This window comes from Somniosus microcephalus, chromosome 9 (genome assembly GCF_052327205.1).
Source record: "Somniosus microcephalus isolate GS21.2 chromosome 9, FLI_Smic_1.0, whole genome shotgun sequence".
NCBI lineage: Eukaryota > Metazoa > Chordata > Chondrichthyes > Squaliformes > Somniosidae > Somniosus > Somniosus microcephalus.
The window spans coordinates 226537228-226560738 of record NC_140995.1 but is presented as its reverse complement, the minus strand read 5'-3'; the positions used below and the strand labels follow the sequence as shown (position 1 = coordinate 226560738).

The following is a 23511-nucleotide window of genomic DNA, read 5'->3' as shown; positions in this document are numbered from 1 at the left end:
AGACATTCGACTATGGTCGCATGGAATATCTCAACAGGGTCCACTGCAGGTGCTTCCTCTACCGTAGGCAACGGTAGGCACGACAGCCCATCAGCGTTTCCATGCTGTTTCGTACCCTTGTACTCTATATCGTACTGATGTGCCCCTAGAAAAAGTGACCATCTTTGCAGCCGTTGTGCTGTCATCACCGGAACGCCCTTCTTTGGGTTAAAAATGGAGACCAGGGGCTGATGATCAGTCAGTAGGGTGAATTTCTGCCCGTGCAGATAGTGATTGAACTTCTTCACCCCCCACACCAGGCTGAGGGCCTCCCTGTCAATCTGGGCATAGTTACGCTCGGCTGAGGTTAACGAGCGTGCCGCAAAGGCTATTGGCCTCTCTGAACCGTCAAGGAATTTGTGTGACAGCACCGCTCCGATGCCGTAAGGAGACGCATCACATGCTAACCGAATCGGTAGTGTTGGATTGCAGTTGGCCAATACTTCTTTTGAAGTGATTAGGCATTTACATTTCTGAAAGGCACGCTTACACTCATCACTCCATTTCCATGTTACTCCAGTTTGCAGCAGGGCGTTCAGTGGGTGCAGAATTGTAGATAAATTCGGCAAGAACTTATGGTAGTAGTTCACCAACCCGAGGAACGACTTCAGTTGCGACACATTTTCCGGTGCTGGAGCCTTGACTACAGCCTCAATCTTGTCCGGCGACTTATGCTACCCTTCCTCATCAATCATGTGGCCACAATACGAGATTTGTCTCCTGAAGAACTCGCATTTGGGGCGGTTGGCTCGTAGCCCATATTCCTGTAATCTAGTGAGCACCTGCTCCAGGTTGGCAAGGTGTTCACTGTCATTTTCGCCCATAACCAGGATGTCGTCCAAATAACACTGGGTCCCCGGGATCCCTTGCAGGACTTGTTCCATCGCCCTCTGCCAAATAGCCGGGGCTGATGCAACCCCGAATACCAGTCGATTGTACTGGTAAAGGCCTTTGTGAGTGTTAATCGTGAGGTATTTCCTAGATGCTTCTTCCACCTCCATTTGTAGATACGCTTGGGCCAGATCAATCTTTGTAAAGCGTTACCCTCCAGATAGTGAGGCAAAAATATCTTCTATCCGTGGAAGTGGATATTGTACCGTGTGCAGGACTGGGTTCACAGTTACCTTGAAGTCCCCACAGATGCGAACCTTCTTCAGCTCCCCAGGCGTGCTGCTCAATGATTTCTTCATTACAGGAACGATGGGTGTGGCCCACTCGCTCCAGTCCACCTTGGACAGCACACCCGAACGCTCCAGACTCTCCAGCTGTGCTTCAACGGCTGGGCGGATCGCGTAAGGTACCGGTCTGGCATTAAAAAATTTTGGGTTTGCGTTATCTTCGATTTTTATCGTTGCCGTTACTCCTTTTAGCGTCCCAAGTCCTTGTTGGAACACCTCTTTCATGTCAGTTAGAATTTTTGACAGTCGCCCAGGTGTGACGTCATCATCCTTTTTGTCAGTCACAGTTAGCGCCTGAATGGAATGCCAATCCAATTGTATTTTTCGGATCCATTCACTTCCCAATAATGGTGGTCCTCCATCTGGTAGTATATATAGATACAGTTTCTGTGTTTCCTTGCCGTTGTATTCAACTGGCACCCTTATTTTTCCTCTGGGGTAGACTTTTTGCCCCGTGTATGTCTTCAATACAATGGACGTGTCCTTTAAGGGTATGTGTGAGAATAGCCGCTCATAGTCTCATCGATTCATGACAGTTAGGGTTGATCCTGTGTCCAATTCCATCTTTACTGGGGTCCCTGCTATCATGAGGGTGACCCAAATGGTTCAGTGATCCTCCTTTGCGATCACGTTGTGTAACCTTAGACAACTTAGTCTCCTTCTCCCAGAGCCATTATCACTCTCCTGATCTTCCGAACTACTGTCTGTCAATTTCTTTACTTTCTTGTACTTTTCCTTAGTAGTTCTTGTAGTGTTGGTTTTCTTTCCCGACCTGCAGACTCTTGCTATGTGTCCCATTTTCCCACATTGCCTGCATACTTTGTCCTTAAACCAGCAGTCCTTCTGATCATGGGTTGTTCTGCCGCAGCGATAGCACTTTTCTGCTCCATACGCCATTTCGTTAGCGCTGTATTCTTGTGGTTTCTGTTGTATTTCTGCAGCTCCCCGTGCTGCTGCTTCGTAGGATACTGCCACGCTGAAAGCCTGTTCTAGCGTCAGGTCCTTTTCCGAAAGTAGTTGTTTCTGGGTTCCTTCACTCTGGAGCCTGCAGACAAACTTATCCCGTAAGGTGTCTGCCAGGCCTGCTCTGAACTGGCAGTGCTTCGATAACTTGCGTAGTTCCGTAAGATAGTCAGCATTGCTCTCATCTTTGTGCTGGTTTCTTTTATGGAACTTGAACCTTTCTGTTATCAGCAGCGGTGTAGGGTTTAGATGTTCCTGTAAGATACTGACAATCTCTTCAAAACTTTTCTCCATTGGTTTAGCTGGGGTAATTAAATTCCGCAATAGACCGTACGTTCTCGCGCCCATCAAATTTAATAATACCGACGCCTTCTTTCCATCGGCCACCTCATTTGCCTTGCAGTACACTTCAATTCTTTCCACATACGTGGTCCAGTCTTCTACCTCGTTGTCGAAAGCAGTGATACTGCCGCTTTTCGGCATCTTGGGTGATTTAAAATGGCGCCTCCCGCACTTTTTCTTCTTCCCCAATGGATTAAAATGGCGCCTCCCGCGCTTTTCCTTCTTCCCCAATGGAATAAAATGGCGCCTCCCACGCTTTTCCTTCTTCCCCTTGCTGCCACGCTGCTCCTAGCATTTTACAGGGTAATGGCAGCGACCCGCGGCTTCAGCGGGTCTCACTTTTCCTTCCCCTCGTTTGTTTTTGCTACGCTGCCCGGTTCTTGAGCACCGATCGCGCCCTGTGCGCTCCACCCTCTCTCTCTCTCTTTTCCTCCCGACGACGCTGCACAGCCCCTTTGCAGAGCCGCTCGATCGAGCTTGAGCCCGCCGCAGTCCGGAAGGGTCAGCGCACTACCTGCTACCAGCATGATTTGCTGGAACACCTTGACTGCGAAGCCAAGCCCAGCTCTCCACAGCCTCTCCTGCAACTCTCCGAACTCCGATGGATCCTTGGGCGGTTGCCCGCGGTCGACGCCCGTTGCTCTGACTTCGACCTCCAAGAAGCTTCTTCTCAGGGAAAGATCCCCGTGAGGTGATGCAGTACTGCAGGTGAGTTCGAACCTGTTCATCGCCAATGTAGTGTCCGAGTATCAATAATACATGGATTGCAGGAGAACAATAATAACAGGCATTTACTGAACAGAGAGTAACTTAAGACTGAAGTACAGAGGCCTGCTATGGCTTTATATACAGGGGTGGCCACAGCCGGTACTGCAGTATAGAATCAGTTCTTCTCTTAAAGGTACATACACAACACCAGAGAGACATAGTCCCAGAGAGACAGAGTCCCAGAGAGAGACAGAGTCCCAGAGATAGAGTCCCAGTGGGAGGCAGAGTCCCAGCGAGAGGCAGAGTCCCAGAGAGACAGTCCCAGAGAGGCAGAGTCCCAGAAAGAGTTAGAGTCCCAGAGAGAGGCAGAGTCCCAGAGAGAGGCAGAGTCCCAGGGAGAGACAGAGTCCCAGAGAGACAGAGTCCCAGAGAGAGGCACTGTCCCAGAGAGACAGAGTCCCAGAGAGAGGCAGAGTCCCAGAGAGAGGCAGAGTCCCAGAGAGACAGAGTCCCAGAGAGAGACAGAGCCCCAGAGAGAGGCAGAGTCCCAGAGAGAGGCAGAGTCCCAGAGAGACAGAGTCCCAGAGGGAGACAGAGTCCCAGAGAGAGGTAGAGTCCCAGAGAGACAGAGTCCCAGAGAGCCTGCTTTTACCAGGCGTAAGATTTCTAAGTGTTTTCTGCGGGCGGAGTTTCTCCAGAAAGCAGAACTATCCGCCCGCAGAGGTCCTTCTCCAGGGCAGGCGTCCGATCTATCAAGAGCATTCTTGCCAGATCAGAAATACCGGCTTTCAGCGCATGCGCTTCGCATACCTGAAACCAGCATTTCCGATGTCCCTACGGGTGCGTACACAGCTCGTACACACCCATAGGCATCGGAATATACGGCCCAATATTTCTCACAAAGGGTAGTGTAAATCGGGTGTGTATGTTGTAGGGTCAATTGACATTTTCAAATCTGATCGAGAGATTTTTGTTGGGTAAGGGTATCACGAGATATGGAGCTAAGGCAGGTAAATGGAGTTGAGGTGCGGATTAGCCCTGATCTCACTGAATGGTAGAACAGGCTCAAGGGGCTGAAAGGCCTCCACCTGTTCCTATGTTTCTCTGATTGACAAAAGTCCATCAGGCAAATTGTTCAGCGTGGTGAAGGATTGAGGAAGATTTTCAACTAATCCCAAAGTTTTAAGTCAATTCAAAGTAATCAGCAAATGTAATCATTTATTATGATATCTTCAAAGGCAAACAACAACAATTTATGTACAGTAGTGTCTTTAACATAAAAGATGTCCCGAGGAGCAAAGGAATAATAAGATCCGTGAGGGACTGTTTAGGGGAGGTTTCTGGAGGCTAGGGCAGAAAGGTAGGTTTCGAGGTCTGAGAAGTAGAGATGTGCAAGGATTTAGGGAGGGAGTTACAGAGAGTAGGACCTGGGTGACTGAAAACTTTGCCGCTTATGGTGGGGCAAAGGGATGAGGAGATGCACAGGAGGCCAGAGTAAGAGAACTGGAGAGCGCAGGAGGGAAAGAATGTAAAGCTGGAAGAGATTACAGAGCAAGGCCATGGAGAGAATTAAAGCTGAAGTTGAGGATTTTAAATGAGATGCATTGGGGATTGGGGGACCAGGGTAGGCCGGTGAGGACCAGGAGATAGGCGAGCAGGACAGTGTGTGGGCAGCTGTATTTTGGACCAGTTGGAGTTTGTGGATGATAAGAGGCCAGGAAGGAGAACACTTGAGCAATCGGTTCTGGATGTAGATGGGTTACAGTGCCGGAGGGGCTTAAGGTGGCTGTCATCTCCATATGAGAGCGGAATCCATGCTGGCCTCTGATAGTGCCAATGAGCAGCATAGAGACTAGGAAGAGGAGGGAGGGAAGGGTTGATCCTTGGAGGAATTTTTGCAGTGACAGCGCAGGGGAAGGAGAAGAAGCCACTGCACGAGATGTACCAGCTTCTCAAGGGTCGTTCTATGAAGCCGGACAATGGCGGGGAGGGGGGCGGTGGGGAGGCAGCGATGAGGCAGCTTTTCGGAGTCTTGCAGTAATGGGGTTCAGCTAGGCCTTTGCACAGGCTTGCCTCCCCTTGCAGCACACAGGAGTCAATTTTCCAATGGGAAATTTCAGTAAGCCAGAGGCACAGGAAAATTTATGGAGCGAGCTTGGCCTGGAGAAGATGTTTCTTATTAGGCTCATCTATCATATGGAACCATAGAACGTAAGAACAGGAGAAGGCCATTCAACCCCCAAGCCTGTTCCACCATTCAATTAGATCTGTACCTCAACTGCATTTACCCACCCTTGATCCATTCTTCTCATCCCATAATCTCATCCCAATCTTTCTCTTCCTCCGATTTTCACCCATTCCTTCACTCCCTCCCATTCTCACCTCCATCCTTCACTCTCTCCCATTCTCACCTTCATCCTTCACTCCCACCCATTCTCACCCCCACCCTTCACTCCTTCCCACTTTCACCCCATCCTTCACTTGTGAAGGAATAAGCCATATAACCTATTCAGAAAAATACGCTATCTTATGAAAACATGACAAACTGGCTTTGGAAATTTAGAAACCTAACCACGTAATAGCTATGAAAGCATTCTGGCTATTGAGATAAGACAGTTGTTGACCCTAAATAAATAACCTTATTGAAACAGAAGGTGAAGGGCTCCGACAGGCTGAACTTTTGAGAAAAAAATAATGGTTCACCCTGGCTAAGGTGTTCTAATTTACACTTCGTAAAGAAGCACATAAGGTAAGGAACATCTGCCCTCATAAAGATGACAAAAAGTAAGGAACACCTGCCATCACACCGTTTTTATATGGTAAACTTAGAACACCTAGAGATGAGACACGAGACTGGCTGAGGTGGCAGTAAGAGTTGCAGAGGTTGGCAGAAGAATGACTAGAGATAATTAGCTTGCATCATCAGAAAACCTTAAAGGAAATACCACTGGAAAATGGTATAAATATTGAACTCTCAAATGGGATTACAGACTCGCTTTAATCGGGCAAAGCGATTCTCAGCTTCAGAGGCGGCTCTGTAGTCTCCAACTCTTTGTACCTCGGGGATCAAAGGTATTTGATATTGGTGGATATCCTGTAGAACACTTTAAGAACTGTAATACTGTAGTGAAGTTAAGATTTAAAAGTAAGATTCTCTGTTAATAATAAGATAGCATTTTTTCTCTTTTTAAAATTGTTAATGTTGCGATTGACTGATTCACCAACTATAAATTGCATGTCGGTTCTTTAATAAATCTATACATTTTTAGAATTGTCTCACGTAAGACTTCTGTATCAAAAACTCGCAAAGTCAATTTCTGTACACTCTTTGGTGAGGAGCTGCAGAATTCTGAAGGAGTTTTCCAGACCTTCATAATATCCGGAACATTGCAGTCCAGCTAAACTTATTAAAAGCGCTATCTGGAGGACGGTAACATTCTTGGGTTGCACCTTTCCTTTAGGGAGAGATAGCCCGGACCTTTAGACCCAATTAAGTGTCTTTAGGAATAACAACAGAAAATGCTGGAAATACTCAGCAGGCCAGGCAGCATCCGTGGAGAGATAAACAGAGTTAACATTTCAGGTCTGGGGCCCTTCATCAGAACTGGAAAAAGCTGGAGATGTAACAGATATTAAGCAGGTGCAGAGACAGGGGGCGGGGGGAGGTTTAGGAGGGGAGGAAGGAATTGAAAGAACATTCTGTACTTTTGTAAGAGGCAGGAAGGATAAAGGGGGAAAAATTCAGTTGGTTGCGCCTCCTGTTAGCGCCTTAAGAGGGTGCCAAGTGGAGCACAAAGCAGCTAGCGCCCGGGCGCAGCGATACCTGCGCCTCTCGCGAAATTGACCGGACATTTTGCGGCGGCGTTAAACAATACCGCCAGATCTCCTGCGCACGCAGATCTTGGCGTCATTCGAGAGTACAACGTCCTTGTAACGCCCTGGAATGGAAATTGAGTGGTGCCCCCCTCCTTTCCGCCTGGCGCACCCAACGACAGGTTGACTGGAACGCTTCCCAGTCGCTGTGGGGCTGGGGGGCGCTATTTAAAGGGGGCCTCTTCCTGGCTTTTGTGTGGTAGCCATTTTTACACCACTCGTTCTGAGAGAGAGAGAGATTTTGAGAGAGACAAAGAGAGAACGAAAGACTTCTGCATCGAGTCAACGCTGTCTGAGGTAGTTTTGGCTTCTGACCATAACTTTGCAGGTACTTTGGTTTTTAACCTTCATAACTTTGATTGCCTAGATACTATGGGGGCTGCAATGGATGGGAACGTCGTCCTTCTCCATCACATTCGGAGGGCACAGAGACACAGAGAGAAAGTGGCAATCATGGCCAGACAGAGGAGGGCCAACAGGCCTCTGTACAGGAGACCATACCCTCCCAGGGTTTTTCGCCAACAGTTCTCCTACATTAATATGTCTGAGGAGCAGTGTTTGCGAAGGCTGTGCTTCAGCAAGGAGGTGGTCACTGAGCTCTGCCACCTGCTTCAGCCAGATCTGCAGCCTCAACTGAGGAGCAGGACGTCTCTGTCGGTGGCAGTGAAGATAACAGTGGCTCTCAACTTTTATGCCACTGGCTCATTTCAATCAGCTACTGGGGACATCGCCAATATCTCCCAGTTCGCGGTGCATTGCTGCATCCGTCAGGTCACAAATGCCCTCTTTAAAAGGAGACGAGAGTACATCTCTTTCCCCATGACCCCGGACAAGCAGCAAGAATGCACAATGGGCTTTGCGATGATAGCGGGCTTCCCCATGGTGCAGGGCACCATTGACTGCACGCATGTGGCTTTGCGTGCGCCACAAGAGAATGCCGAGGATTTCCGCAACCGAAAGGGCTTCCATTCCTTAAATGTTCAGTTGGTCTGTGACCACAGACAGCTGATACTCGCTGTCAATGCCCACTTTCCTGGCAGCAGCCACGATGCCTTCATCCTGCGCCAGACTTCTGTGACAGACCTTTTCCAGGCATCGCATCACCCAGGAGGTTGGCTTCTCGGGGACAAGGGATATCCTCTGTGCACCTGGCTGGTGACACCGCTCCGTTCGCCCAGCACCCCTGCTGAGCTGCGATACAACGAGAGCCATCAAGCTACCAGGAACATCGTTGAGCACACAATCGGCATGCTCAAGCAACGGTTCCACTGTCTGGACCATTCTGGAGGAGCCCTTCAGTACTCGCCTGAGCGAGTCTCCCACTTCGTTGTTGTGTGCTGCATGCCGCATAACCTTGCAATCCTCAGGACCCAGCCAATGCCACCAGGCATTAGAGCACCAGCAGAAGGAGGAGGAGGAAGAGGAGGAGGAAGATGAGGAGGATGATCATCAGCAGCACCAAGGTGGGAGGGAGGCACACAACGTACAAAGTGGAAGGGCTGTCCGTCAAAGGCTTATAGCAAGTCGCTTCTAGGCCCCCTCTGAGGAAATGCCATTCAAACAACCTGAATGAAACCAGCCCGCAACCCCTAAGCTGGTCAAGGCAACAATGATTGCAAAGACCAAACATATACATTTTGAATACAGACACTTCTTTATTTCACAAACTCTGTGCGTCTCATTTCCGCATGACAAACTAATAGAAAGAAACACAAAAAAAAACAGTCATTAACATAACTGGCTCTCACAACCTGGAGACAATGTCCAAAACAGTTACAAAAATTTGACCACGAACCTCGGCCTTTAATAAAACAATGAAAAACATTTTGTCACACCTCCTACTTTTTTCCCATCAAGGGTGATCTCCATCCCTTGCAAAATTCCCCCCTTCCCACCCTGCAGCTCCTTCGTAATGGGACCCCAGTGGCTGGAGCAAGGCTGGGGGATGTCTGCTGATTGTCACAACCTGAGACTGCAGATGCCCTTGAAGGACGGCCTCGACCAGTTCTGGGCCCGGAAAGCCCAGCTGAAGACTGCACCAACTCTGCATGGGTGGCAGCAGTCTGTCCTACAGGCGGTGGCAACTGCAGTGGAGAAGTGCCAGTGGTGGCAGCAGGAATGCTGTCATCTTGAGAGAGGACTCGACCGACACACTGGCACTCCCACGGGGCAGCACTTCAGCATCCGGAGCAATCTGATGGAGCACAGATTGCTGGCCTGCTGCGGCGTGGTGAGGGCCCCGGGGAAATGTGCCTGATCCAGCGAGGGTGGCAGCAGTCAGTGCTCACGTGGCCTCAAACTGCGTCTGCATGAGACCAGCCACTGACTTCATTGCAGCATTTAGCATTTGCATGGCAGCCACCTGTGCTACACCGAAGTGCTCCACACTCCTTGCCAGTGATTCAATGGATTTGGGCACCCTTGCCACTGCAGCCATGAGCTCAGCGTGCCTTTGCTCCGCCTGAGCTTTCATTTCAGCGAGGACCCGCTCCTCCTCTGCGTGCAGTGCAGCAGGACTTGATGCCATACCCTCCCTCCGGGGAGAAGGCCCCCGAGCTTCCCTACCCCCATCGCATTGCTGCAGCCCGCTGGGTCCTGGAGCTTCACCCTCATCAGACCATTCCCCCCTGCTCCCCTCCAGGGAAGGCGTGTTCCCAGTGTGGGCATGGGCTTCCTCGGGAGAGGGTGGTGCTGATGCTCCGGCTTCCTCTTCCTCCTCGCCTTCAGCTTCACTCCCACTGGCAGCTTGAGGGCCCGTCTCCTCACCTGGTGAATCACCATCTGAAAGCAGGGAGGTACTGTGGTGTATGTGCCTTTAAGAGCAATTGTGGTGTATGTGCCTTTAAGAGCCCCAGGTGTGCGTAATGCCGGTAATTGCCACTTGGGCTATATAAGCCTGTGTATTGTGTATATCCTTTAGAACCCCCCCCCCAGACTTGCTTAGTAAATACCTATGAACCAACTCCTGTCTTCAGTGTCTTTATCTACACACGGACACTACAGTGGCGACGAAGTGGAAACGGACTTACCTGCAATTCGGCAGCACCTCAAGGACATCGATTCCTCCAGCGTCCAGAAGACTCAAGGAAGTAATAGAAACTGTGGTTTCACCAGCTGGCCAAGCTGGTGGCAGGTACTGCGCTAATCCTTCCTGGGCTTCAGGCTGGGGCTCCAGCGGCGGGCTCTACAGCTGAGACAGGCAGCAAAATCGGAGGCAAGCAATAACGGACTGGGAGGGTGCACTCGGGAGACGGCCGGCGCGGCAAGCAGGTCAGCGTTTAGACCTCCGTCGGGAACGAGTCTCCAACAGTGAATAAACGGAAACCACAGTAAAACAGCCTTGTTATCGGTAGCAGCGGCGGGAAAGCGCGGGAAGCGCCACATCTTTTTTGAAATGCCTAAGTCTGGCAATATTGATGCTTTTGATAACGAAACAGAGCCTAACTTTGGCAATATTGATGTTTTTGATAACAAGATAGAGGATTGGACCACATATGTAGAAAGAGTGGAGGTGTTTTGCACCGCAAATGGAATAGAAGATGAAAAAAAAGCTTCAGTGCTTCTGGATCTAATGGGCGCAGAAACATACAAGCTGTTACGCAACTTAATCACTCCAGCCGAACCGATGGACAAGAATTTTGAGGAGATTGTTGATACCCTACACTGCCAATTCGAGGCAGGACTGGCAGATTCTCTGCAAGACAAATTCATCTGCGATCCCCTAAGTGTAGAAACACAGAAAAAGATATCTTCTGGAAAAGATTTAACACTGGACAAGGCTTTCAGTGCAATAGGAGCGGCAAAGATACAGCAAAGGCAACAGGACTTCGGCACCCATGAAATGACACGGGGTTTCGAGAGATGTTATCGCTGCGGCAGATCCAACCATGACCAGAGGGATTGCTGGTTCAAAGAAAAAGCATGCAGGCGATGCGGAAAGATGGGACACATTCCACGTGTATGCCGATCTGAAAATAAAAAATCCACTAATGGGAAAAGAATCAATAAGGAAAAGCACAGAAAGGTACAAATGATGACGGACAGTAGCTCCAAAGACCAGAAGAGCGATAGCGACTCCGGGAACAAGAGACTAAGCTCTCTCAAATTACATAATGTAATTGCCAATGAAGATTACCAGACCATTTGGGTTACCCTCATAATAGCAGGGTCCCCAGTTAAAATGGAGCTAGATACAGGATCAGCTCTAACCGTAATAAATCGACGAGATTACGAGAGGCTATTTTCGCATATACCTCTAAAAGACACATCCATTATCTTAAAAACATATACGGGGCAGAAAGTATACCCCAAAGGAAAAATAAAGGTGCCTGTGGTATACAACGGCAAAGAAATACAAAAGTTGTATTTATACATTCTACAAGATGGTGGTCCACCGTTGTTGGGACGTGAATGGATAAGGAAGATACGTTTAGACTGGCACTCCATTCAGGCACTGACGGTGACCAGTAAGGAAAAAAACAATGATGACATCATACCTGAACGATTAAAAGACATCTTGGCCAACGCCAAAGAAGTGTTTCAAGAGAAACTAGGAACCTTGAAAGGCATCACAGCCTCACTAAAAGTGGAAGATGCAGCAATTCCAAAATTTTTTAAGGCAAGACCGGTGCCATACGCAATACGTCCGGCAGTCGAGGCAGAGCTGGAGAATTTGGAAAAGGCAGGCGTATTATCCAAAATAGATTGGAGCGAATGGGCAACACCCATCGTTCCAGTCATGAAAAAAGCATTGAAAAACAACTCTGAGGAACAGAGAAAAATTCGCATCTGTGGGGACTTTAAGGTGACTGTAAACCCGGTCCTTCACACGGTACAGTATCCTCTTCCGAGGATAGAAGATATTTTCGCCTCACTATCCGGAGGAAAACGTTTCACAAAAATTGACTTGGCACAGGCATATCTACAGATGGAGGTTGAGGAGACCTCTAAAAAGTATCTCACAATAAACACACACAAAGGCCTGTACCAGTACAATCGACTGGTTTTTGGAGTAGCATCAGCTCCAGCTATCTGGCAAAGAGCTATGGAGCAAGTCCTGCAAGGGATTCCGGGGACTCAGTGCTACCTAGACGACATCCTTATAACAGGAGAAAACGACAACGAGCACCTTGCCAATTTGGAGCAGGTGCTCACTAGGCTGAAAGAACGGGGCCTACGAGCAAATCGCCCCAAGTGCGAATTTTTCCAAAATCAGATATCATATTGTGGCCACATAATTAATAAGGAAGGGTTGCATAAGTCACCTGAAAAAATTGAAGCAGTTATAAAAGCCCCAGCACCTGAAAATGTTTCACAATTGAGGTCATTCCTGGGATTAATAAATTACTATCATAAATTTTTACCGAACTTATCAACTATTCTACACCCTCTTAATGATCTTCTACACACAGGAGTGATTTGGAAATGGAACGAAGACTGTAAACGTGCCTTCCATAAATGTAAAGACTTAATCACATCCGAGAAAGTTTTGGCTCATTACAACCCATCACTACCAATCAGACTGGCGTGCGATGCATCCCCTTACGGCATAGGAGCGGTATTGTCCCATAGATTCCCTGATGGCTCGGAACGGCCGATAGCTTTTGCGTCACGCTCATTGAACTCAGCTGAGCGTAACTATTCCCAGATAGACAGGGAAGCACTCAGCCTGGTATGGGGAGTGAAGAAATTCAACCATTACCTACACGGACAAAAATTTACCTTGCTGACTGACCATCAACCCCTCATCTCCATATTCAACCCTAAGAAAGGTGTCCCCATTATGACGGCACAAAGACTACAGAGGTGGTCCCTTTTTCTAGGGGCACACCAATACAACATTGAATACAAAGGGTCAAAACAGCATGGGAATGCTGACGGTTTATCGCGCCTGCCGTTGCCAACGATAGAAGAGGCACCTACAGTAGACCCAGTAGAGATATTCCACTCTACCATAGTGGAATGTCTACCGGTGACAAATTCTGCCATTGAAAGGGAGACAAGAAATGACCCTACTCTCTCACGGGTCTACGATTTAACAGTGAAGGGATGGCCAGCACATGGGGAACCACTGTTGCCAGCATTCTCGCAAAGAAGAGAACAGCTGTCAGTGTGCCGAGGAACCTTGATGTGTGGATCCAGAGTGGTGATTCCACCCAAACTCCAGGATAAAGTGCTAAAGGAGCTTCACGAGGGGCATCTGGGTGGAGTGAAAATGAAGAACCTAGCTAGGGCGTTTGTATGGTGGCCAGGTATCGATGGAGACATCGAAGACATGACCAAGAGCTGCCTAGGATGCCAGAAGGTCCAAAATGCTCCGCCACAGGCCCCTCTACATCCATGGGAGTGGCCCTCATCTCCCTGGCAAAGGGTGCACATCGACTTTGCTGGTCCATTTTTGGACCCAATGTTCTTAATCGCAGTTGATGCACACTCCAAGTGGCCGGAGGTAATAAAGATGTCCTCCACCACCACGGAAAAAACCATCACAGTATTAAGGACCATATTTGCCAGGAATGGGCTGCCGGAGCAGATATGTTCTGATAATGGACCGCAATTTGTGTCCGAAGAATTCAGAAAGTTCTTAAAGAACAATGGGGTAAAGCACTACACGTCCGCCCCATACCATCCCGCCACCAATGGATTGGCTGAAAGGTTTGTCCAGACCTTTAAGAAGGCCATAAAGGCCATGGGTAATGAAGACATAAAACTTCAGCACAAGGTGGATAACTTCTTATTTGCATATAGGAATGCAACACATATGGTTACAAACCAAACTCCCGCCATGATGTTCTACAATAGAAACCTAAGATGCCGGCTGGATTTGGTCAAGCCCAACATCCGAAGGGACGTGGAGAACCGGCAGTTTCAGGGCATGAATGAAAGGCCAACTAGGGCCTTCCAGATAGGCCAACCGGTTTTGGCCCGGGACTACCGTACCGAGAAATGGCAGCCTGGAACTATCTGCACACGACTAGGACCACTGATGTATACCGTGGACATCGGAGAAAGCATAATAAGGCGCCATGCTGACCAAATCATCAAGTCATCCGAAAAGGGACAACCTACACCACCACGTTATACATCTAACGATGAGGTAGAGATACCCATATCTACCTCCGATCCGGTGATACTGGAACCCGATGAACCCGACACTGGCCTTCAAGCCGAATCAGCCTTGCCAGAAGAACCTACTACACCACCAGAAACTACTACACCCCCGAGGCGTTATCCGGACCGAGTCAGGAAGCCTCCTGAGAGACTAACTTATAATTAATTAATACAGCAATGTATATTATTTTGCATATAACATGTAATTAATAATTACTTAAAATATGATGTACTAGTTAGCTAGAAGGGGAGGAATTGTGGTGTATGTGCCTTTAAGAGCAATTGTGGTGTATGTGCCTTTAAGAGCCCCAGGTGTGCGTAATGCCGGTAATTGCCACTTGGGCTATATAAGCCTGTGTATTGTGTATATCCTTTAGAACCCCCCCCCCCAGACTTGCCTAGTAAATACCTATGAACCAACTCCTGTCTTCAGTGTCTTTATCTACACACGGACACTACAGGTACAAGAGTGGCTTTAGCGTGAGGACAGGGTGGCAGCAAGGGAGGCATGAGTGCAGCGATTTAGTAATTTGGATTGAAAGTGTCAAAGGCTGGTGTTGTGGGGAACAAGTGGAAGGAGAGAGGACAAAAATGTGATGACCTTACCATTGCTGTCCAGAACGGGGTCGGCGTCTCCAGTGGCGATGGGACCAATCACCCGGCTTGCCACAATCCTCTGGACGCGCAGCTCAAGATCACTGAGGGGTTGCAGCTGAGGCTGCCCTCCACCCAGCCATTGCTGCTGTCTCCTATTATGAGACAGCTTGGCCTGCAAGAAAAAGGACGGCGCCTGAGTAAATATACAGACATGGTCTTGCCTGAAATGCCTGCCATAGTTGAATAGCCCTTACTGTATGCAGCCATGGTCTTGCCTGAAATGCCTGCCATAGTTGAATAGCCCTTACTGTATGCAGCCATGGTCTTGCCTGAAATGCCTCCCATAATTGAATAGCCCTTACTGTATGCAAAGTGTGGAATGTACGTGTGTGTTTGATGAAAGGGCATAGGTGTTGGATGAGTGTTGGGCATTGGGGCTTTTAAGGCCCTCTGGCCATAAAGTGAGGTTGAGATGGAGGGATGGAGAGATTTTGAAAAAAAGGCACTCACCCTGACGACCCGAGTGAGGTCGTTGAACTTTTTCCTACATTGGAGATAGGTCCAAGGCACCATCCTGCTTGAGGAGACGCTCTGAGCCACCTCGCTCCACACTTTTCTGTAGTCGCATGGCAAAGGCCTCCTGCCACTCTCTGGGTACAGAATGGATCTTCTGCGTTCCACCGCGCCAACCAGAGCCTCCAAGGCCCGCTCGCTGAAGCACTGTGCTCGCTCCCTGGCCCTCTCCATAGTCCTTGGCTGCAGGATTTAGCCACAGGTCTGCCCAGGCCGAGATTCAAGGCTCCAATGAGCAGGGTGTGGCTGCAGAGCAAGTTCGACCCTCCCCTTTAAGAGCTGACCAGCGCCAGTGTGTCTGTGTTCAATCGCTAACTGACAGCACCTGCGCTGCGCCCGCCCTCTGAGGTAGCGCCTCGCTCCTCGGCCTTAGCGCCTTAAGAGAGGTGTGTAGCGCCTGATTTAGCACTCCATTCACCTCCAGGGGCGATAAAAGCCAAGTTTGCTGTAGGAGGCAATAATTAGCGCCGGACGCCTAATTTTGTGCACCGCCAATAATGGCGCCCCCAAATGGGGCGATACCGAATTTTCCCCCCAAAATGTTGCAAATGGGAATGGCAAAAATCATACAGCATGAAAAATGGGGACAGGGATTATTATCTGTAATTGTTGAACTCGATGTTGAGTGCTGAACTCGATGAAGGCTGTAAAGTGCCTAATCGAAAGATGAGGTGCTGTTCCTCGAGCTTACGTTGAGCTTCATTGGAACAATGTAATAGGCCGAGGACAGAGAGATCAGAGTGGGAGTGAAGCGGAGAATTAAAGTGACAGGTGACCAGAAGCTCAGGGTCACCCTTACGGACTGAACAGAGGTGTTCCGCAAAGCGGTCGCCCAATCTGCGTTTGGTCTCCCCAATGTAAAGGAGACCGCATCGTGAGCAGTGAATACAGTATATTAAATTGCAAGAAGTACAAGTAAATCGCTGTTTCACTGGAAGAGGTGTTTGGGGCCCTGGACATTGGGAAGGGAGGAGGTAAAAGGGCATGTGTTGCATCTCCTGCGCTTGCACGGGAAGGTGCCAAGCGAAGGAGAAGGGCTGTTAGGGGTGATTGAGGTGTGGACCAGGGTGTCGCAGAGGGAGTGGTCCCTTCGGAATGCTGAAAGCGGAGGTGAGGGGAAGATGTGTTTGGTGGTGGGATTACGTTGGAGGTGGCGGAAATGGCGGAGGATGATCCGTTGAATGTGGAGGCTGGTGGGGTGAAAGGTGAGGACAAGGGGAACCCTATCGTGGTTCTGGGAGGGAGGGGAAGGGGTGAGAGCAGAAGTGCGGGAAATAGAACGGAGGACCGTGTCAACCACAGTAGAGGGGAATCCTCGGTTGAGGAAATAGGAAGACATGTCGGAAGCACTGGTATGGAAGGTGGCATCGTCAGAACAGACGCGGCGGAGATGGAGAAACTGGGAGAATGGAATAGAGTCCTTACATGAGGTGGGGTGGGAGGAAGTGTAGTCCAGGTAGCTGCCAGAACCACGATAGGGTTCCCCTTGTCCTCACCTTTCACCCCACCAGCCTCCACATTCAACGGATCATCCTCCGCCATTTCCGCCACTTCCAACGTGATCTCACCGCCAAACACATCTTTCCCTCACCTCCACTTTCAGCATTCCGAAGGGACCACACCCTCCGCGACACCCTGATCCACTCCTCAATCACCCCTAACAGCCCTTCCCCTTCGCCCGGCACCTTCCCGTGCAAGCGCAGGAGATGCAACACATGCCCTTATACCTCCCCCCTTCCCACTGTCCAGGGCCCCAAACACCCCTTCCAGGTGAAACAGCGATTTACTTGTACTTCTTGTAATTTAATATACCGTATTCACTGCTCATGATGCGGTCTCCTCTACATTGGGGAGACCAAACGCAGATTGGGCCACCGCTTTGCGGAACACCTCCTTTCAGTCTGTAAGGGTGACCCTGAGCTTCCGGTCGCCTGTCACTTTAATTCTCTGCTTCACTCCCACTCTGATCTCTCTGTCCTTCCTATTACATTGTTCCAATGAAGCTCAACATAAGCTCGAGGAACAGCACCTCATCTTTCGATTGGGCACTTTACAGTCTTCCGGACTCAACATCGAGTTCAACAATTTCAGATAATAATCCCTGCCCCCATTTTTCATGCTGTATGATTTTTGCCATTCCCATTTGCAACATTTTATCTTTCCTGCCTCTTACAAAAGTACAGAATGTTCTTTCAATTCCTTCCTCGCCTCCTAACCCCCCCCCCCCACCCCTGTCTCTGCACCTGCTTAATATCTGTTATATCTCCAGCTTTTTCCAGTTCTGATGAAGGGTCCCAGACCTGTAACGTTAACTCTGTTTCTCTCTCCACGGATGTTGCCTGGCCTGCTGAGTGTTTCCAACATTTTCTGTTGTTATTTCAGATTTCCAGCATCCGCAGTATTTTGCTATTGTATAAATGTCTTTAGGATTCGGCTACCTCAAACTTTAGTTGAAAGTGAACGTCTGAGAAATACGCCTGATCCAGGGTAGCCCTAAAAGGGCTAGGACTAGTAAATATCCCTTCACACTCCCTCCCACTCTCACCCCCACCCTTCTCTTCCTCCCATGCTCACCCCATCCTTCACGCTCCCATTCCCTCCCCCGTCCTTCTCTCCCTCCTACTCACCCCCATCTTTCTCCCTCTCCCATTTCCCCTCACTACTATCTCCAATCCCCTCTGACCAGCAAAAAAAATCTCGAATTAGTTCTTAGTTTTTATGCATTTTCTGATGTTAAAAAAATCCATGCGTCCAGTTTTGGCTTGTCCTAACACTTCTGTTGCTTGGTATTTTTACACAGAATTCTCTTTGGGAACTCCTTTCCTTGCTTCTGATTAATGTCCATTCTTTTATAAGTCACATACTGCGAGGTGAGCGAGGGGTGGGAAGGGTTGAAGTGTGACTGTTATGGTCAGGTGGGCTGTACTGTACGCTATCTAATAGCTTGTGGGTCTTGTTTTTTAACAGCTCGGAGAGAGAGCAGTGTTACTGGGAGCTCCACAATGACTGAAAGCGATGAGCTGGTTTTCTTCGTCAATGGACACAAGGTACGAGATAGTGAGACAGAAGCCCGTAACTGTCACATAGGGTCAAGATCCTGGAACTCCCTACTTAACAGTACTGTGGGGGTACCTTCACCACAGGAACTGCAGCAGTTCAAGACGTAAGCTCACCATCACCATCAAGGGCAATTAGGGATTAGCAATAAATGCCAGCCTTGCTAGCGACATCCATATCCTGACTTGTACTTTGTAGGTGGTGGAGAGGCTTTGGGGAGTCAGGAAGTGAGTGCCTCGCTGTAGAATATCCAGCCTCTGACCTGCTCTAGTTGCCATAGCATTTATGTGGCTGAGCCAGTTGAGTTTCTGCTCAATGGCAACCCCATGGATGTTGATGGTTGGGGATTCGGTGATGGTAATGCCATTGAATGGGAGGTAGACTCTCTTGTTGGAGATGATCATTTCCTGGCCATTGTGTGGTGTAAGTCTTACTTTCAATTAAAAGGGTAGAGAAGGCAATAAGGTAGCAAATGGTAGCAAAGTGGATTCCAAAGGACTTTTTAAACACGGGGAAATCAGAAACAACAGAGGTATTGAACTAATTCTTCACAATAGTCTTCACAAGCGAAGACAACTAATACACTCTAAACCCAGTCTTTTGGTCCAGGAAAGAACGTATTATGAAGATATTCAAGGAATTATTTTTTATTTGCCCTTGGGGTATGTGCACCATTTATTTCCCATTCCCTAGTTGCCCTTGTCGTGATGGTTGTGTGCCTTCTACTTGAACTGCTGCAGCCCGTGTAGTGAAGGTACGTCCACAGTGCTGTTAGGTAGGGTGCCCCAGGATTTTAACCCAATGATGATGGAGGAACAACCATATATGTCCAAGTCAGGATGGTGTGTGACTTGGAGGGGATCTTGGCAATGTCATGCGCCTGTTGCCCTTGGCTTTCTAGGTGGTTGAAGTCATGAGTTTAGGAATTGCCCTGAGACGGTGATGGTGGGCTTTCTGCTTGAACCTTAGCAGCTCCTCGTGGTGCTTCCAAGCTGCTCTTCAGTAGGGAATTCCGGGATTTTTACCCAACGACAATGAAGGAATGGCATATTTTTACAAATCAGGATGCTGTGTGACTTAAAGGGATGAAGTTGGGGGAAAGCTGTTAAAAATGGAGGAATTGTAGCCCCTCCACCCCAAACGGAGTTGCCGCCATTCTGAGCAGTCAGCAGTCAATTCGTGAGGGAATCGACAGAGTAATCTTCAACCTGGTAAAACGAGCTGGTTAGTTGCTAAACTTTCCGTCTGTTTTTTGTTTCATTGTCCACAGGTTGTGGAGAAAGATGTGGATCCTGAATTGAACCTTCTAACCTACCTGAGAAGAAAATGTATCGAGGAGTGGAGACCCTCAGTTTGGGCAATTAATGACAGCCAGGGTTTGGTTTGGGGAGGATGGAAAGGAGGGGTCTTTGAATCTTGCAACAAATCCCAAATTTGATCCAAAGGCTAACTGAACATTCTGTTCCCTATAAATATCCAGCTCTGCAGATGGAAGTTAAATAAATCTAATGTGTTCCCTTCGATGCCTCTTCACCTTAGAGAGCAAGGAAAGGAGACCGCCATTTTTGCTTGTCCAACATAGCCATCCTTTTAAAACAATCTGCAATAGGAACCAGTGAAACTGACCCATAGATTTTCTTCTAATTCAGTGCTGGTCAAGATGTCTAGCAACTGTAACTGTAGCTTGCTTAAATGAGCAGTGATGTTGCACCAATAGTTTAACAATTGATATTGGAGTATTTTACTGATTGATACAGAGGGGTACGATAGCCTGTCTATGTTAGCATAGAATTACATAGAATGTACACCACAGAAACAGGCCATTCGGCTCAACTGGTCTATGCCGGCAGTTATACTCTACATGAGCTTCCTCCCATTCTAGTTCATCTAATCCTATCAGCATAATCCTCTATTCCCTTCTCCCTCATGTACTTATCTAGCTTTCTCCTTAATGGCATCAATGCTATTCACCTCAACTACTCCCTATGGTAGCAAGTTCCACGTTCTAACCACTCTCTGGGTGGAGAAGTTTCTCCTGCATTCTCCATTGGATTTATTAGTGACCATCTTATATTTACGTCCCCTAGTTTTTGACTCTTCCCACAAGTCTCCAGACCCACAGCAATGTGGTTGACTCTTAACTGCCCTCTAAAATGGCCAAGCAAGCCACTCAGTTGTACCAAACCGCTACGACAAAGTCAGTACAGTGGAAGTACCTTCACCACACAGACTGCAGCGGTTCAAGAAGGCGGCTCACCACCACCTTCTCGAGGGCAATTCGGGATGGGCAATAAATGTTGGCCTTGCCAGCGATGCCCACATCCCTTGAATGAATACATTTTTAAAAAGTGGAAACATCTTCATTACATCTGCCCTATCAAACACCTTCATAATCTGAATGACCTCTGTCAGGTCAGCCCTTAGCCTTCTCTTTTCTGGAGAAAAGAGCCCCAGCCTGTTCTGTCTTACTTGATAGTTATAACCTCTCAATTCTGGCATCTTCCTTGTAAATCTATATTGCACTTTTTACAGTGCCTCTATATCGTTTTTATCAGAATGTAAAAAGTCTGATCTGATTAGGAACAAAATCTACTCCAGGTTACTTTATTGAACCTTCTTATTGCTTATTTAGACTTTAGTTCCCGCAGATGCCTTTTATTGTGGGTAATTACCACATGGGCACAAGACAATGGCACAGATAACATGATAGGCTAGAGAAAGTGGCTCGTCTGTAAACTACATCACTGGACTAACCAGTTCCACTGTAAACTCCATCTCTGGACTAATGGGTTCCACTGTAAACTCCATCACTGGACTAACTGGTTCCTCTGTAAACTTCATCAATGGACTAACTGGTTCCTCTGTAAACTCCATCACTGGACTAACTAGTTCCTCTGTAAAGTCCATCACTGGACTAACTGGTTCCTCTGTAAACTCCATCACTAGACTAACTACTTCCTCTGTAAACTCCATCGCTGGATTAACTAGTTCCTCTGTAAACTCCATCACTGGAATAACTAGTTCCTCTGTAAAGTCCATCACTGGATTAACTGGTTCCTCTGTAAACTCCATCACTGGACTAACTGGTTCCTCTGTAAACTCCATCACTGGACTAACTGGTTCCTCTGTAAACTCCATCACAGTACTAACTAGTTCCTCTGTAAACTCCATCGCTGGATTAACTGGTTCCTCTGTAAACTCCATCACTGGACTAATTAGTTCCTCTGTAAAGTCCATCACTGGACTAACTGGTTCCTCTGTAATCTCCATCACTGGACTAACTGGTTCCTCTGTAAACCCCATCACTGGACTAATTAGTTCCTCTGTAAACTCCATCGCTGCATTAACTAGTTCCTCTGTAAACTCCATCACTGGACTAACCAGTTCCTCTGTAAATTCCATCACTGGACTAACTGGTTCCTCTGTAAACTCCATCACTGGACTAACTAGTTCCTCTGTAAACTCCATCACTGGATTAACTGGTTGCTCTGTAAACTCCATCACTGGACTAATTAGTTCCTCTGTAAAGTCCATCATTGGACTAACTGGTTCCTCTGTAATCTCCATCACTGGACTAACTGGTTCCTCTGTAAGCCTCATCACTGGACTAATTAGTTAATCTGTAAACTCCATTGCTGGATTAACTAGTTCCTCTGTAAACTCCATCACTGGACCAACTAGTTCCTCTGTAAAGTCCATCACTGGACTAACTGGTTCCTCTGTAAATCTCTTCATTGGACTAATTATTTCCTCTGTAAACTCCATCGCTGGATTAACTAGTTCCTCTGTAAACTCCATCACTGGACTAACTAGTTCTTCTGTAAAGTCCATCACTGGACTAACTAATTCATCTGTAAACTCCATCGCTGGCCCAAGTAGTTCCTCTGGAAACTCCATCACTGGACTAACTACTTCCTCTGTAAACTCCATCGCTGGCCCAAGTAGTTCCGCTGTAAACTCCATCACTCGATTAACTGGTTCCTCTGTAAACTCCATCACTGGACTAACTGGTTTCTCTGTAATCTCCATCACTGGACTAACTGGTTCCTCTGTAAACTCCATCACTGGACTAACTAGTTCCTCTGTAAACTCCATCGCTGGCCCAAGTAGTTCCTCTGTAAACTCCATCACTCGATTAACTGGTTCCTCTGTAAACTCCATCACTGGACTAATTAGTTCCTCTGTAAAGTCCATCGCTGGCCCAAGTAGTTCCTCTGTAAGCTCCATCACTCAATTAATTAGTTCCTCTGTAAACTCCATCACTGGACTAACTGGTTCCTCTGTAAACTTCATCACTGGATTAACTGGTTCCTCTGTAAACTCCATCGCTGGACTGACTAGTTCCTCTTTAAACTCCATCACTGGACTAACTGGTTCCTCTGTAAACTCCTTCACTGGCCCAAGTAGTTCCTCTGTAAACTCCATCACTGGACTAACTAGTTCCTCTGTAAATTCCATCACTGTACTAACTGGTTCATCTGTAAAATCCATCACTGGACTAACTAGTTCCTTTATAAACTCCATCGCTGGCCCAAGTAGTTCCTCTGTAAACTCCATCACTGGACTAATTGGTTCCTCTGTAAACTCCTTTGCTGGCCCAAGTAGTTCCTCTGTAAACTCCATCGCTGGCCCAAGTAGTTCCTCTGTAAACTCCATCACTCGATTAATTGGTTCCTCTGTAAACTCCATCACTGGACTAATTAGTTCTTCTGTAAACTCCATCACTAGACTAACAAGTTCCTCCGTAAAGTCCATCACTGGACTAACTGTTTCCTCTGTAAACTCCATCACTAGACTAACTAGTTCCTCCGTAAAGTCCATCACTGGACTAACTGGTTCCTCTGTAAACTCCATCGCTAGACTAACTAGTTCCTCTGTCAATTCCATCGCTGACCCAAGTAGTTCCTCTGTAAACTCCATCACTGGACTAACTGGTTCCTCTGTAAACTCCATTACTGGACTAACTAGTTCCTCTGTAAACTCCATCGCTGGCCCAAGTAGTTCCTCTGTAAACTCCATCACTCAATTAACTGGTTCCTCTGTAAACTCCATCACTGGACTAACTAGTTCC

General features: G+C 47.9%; 1 protein-coding gene across 4 annotated transcripts in view; it reads left to right on the top strand.

Moving 5' to 3' along the window:
• The window catches only part of xdh (xanthine dehydrogenase), a 194205-nt gene that overhangs the window by 21124 nt on the left and 149570 nt on the right, over positions 1-23511 (top strand). For all 4 annotated transcript variants that reach the window (XR_015079622.1, XM_085997953.1, XM_085997952.1 and 1 more), the window contains exons 2-3: positions 18351-18430; positions 19711-19768. Coding sequence is in view for 3 of the 4 variants with exons in the window: in XM_085997953.1 (XP_085854079.1) it covers positions 18386-18430; positions 19711-19768 (103 nt within the window). In the remaining variant the exon portion in view is untranslated. The remainder of the gene's footprint in view (positions 1-18350; positions 18431-19710; positions 19769-23511) is intronic.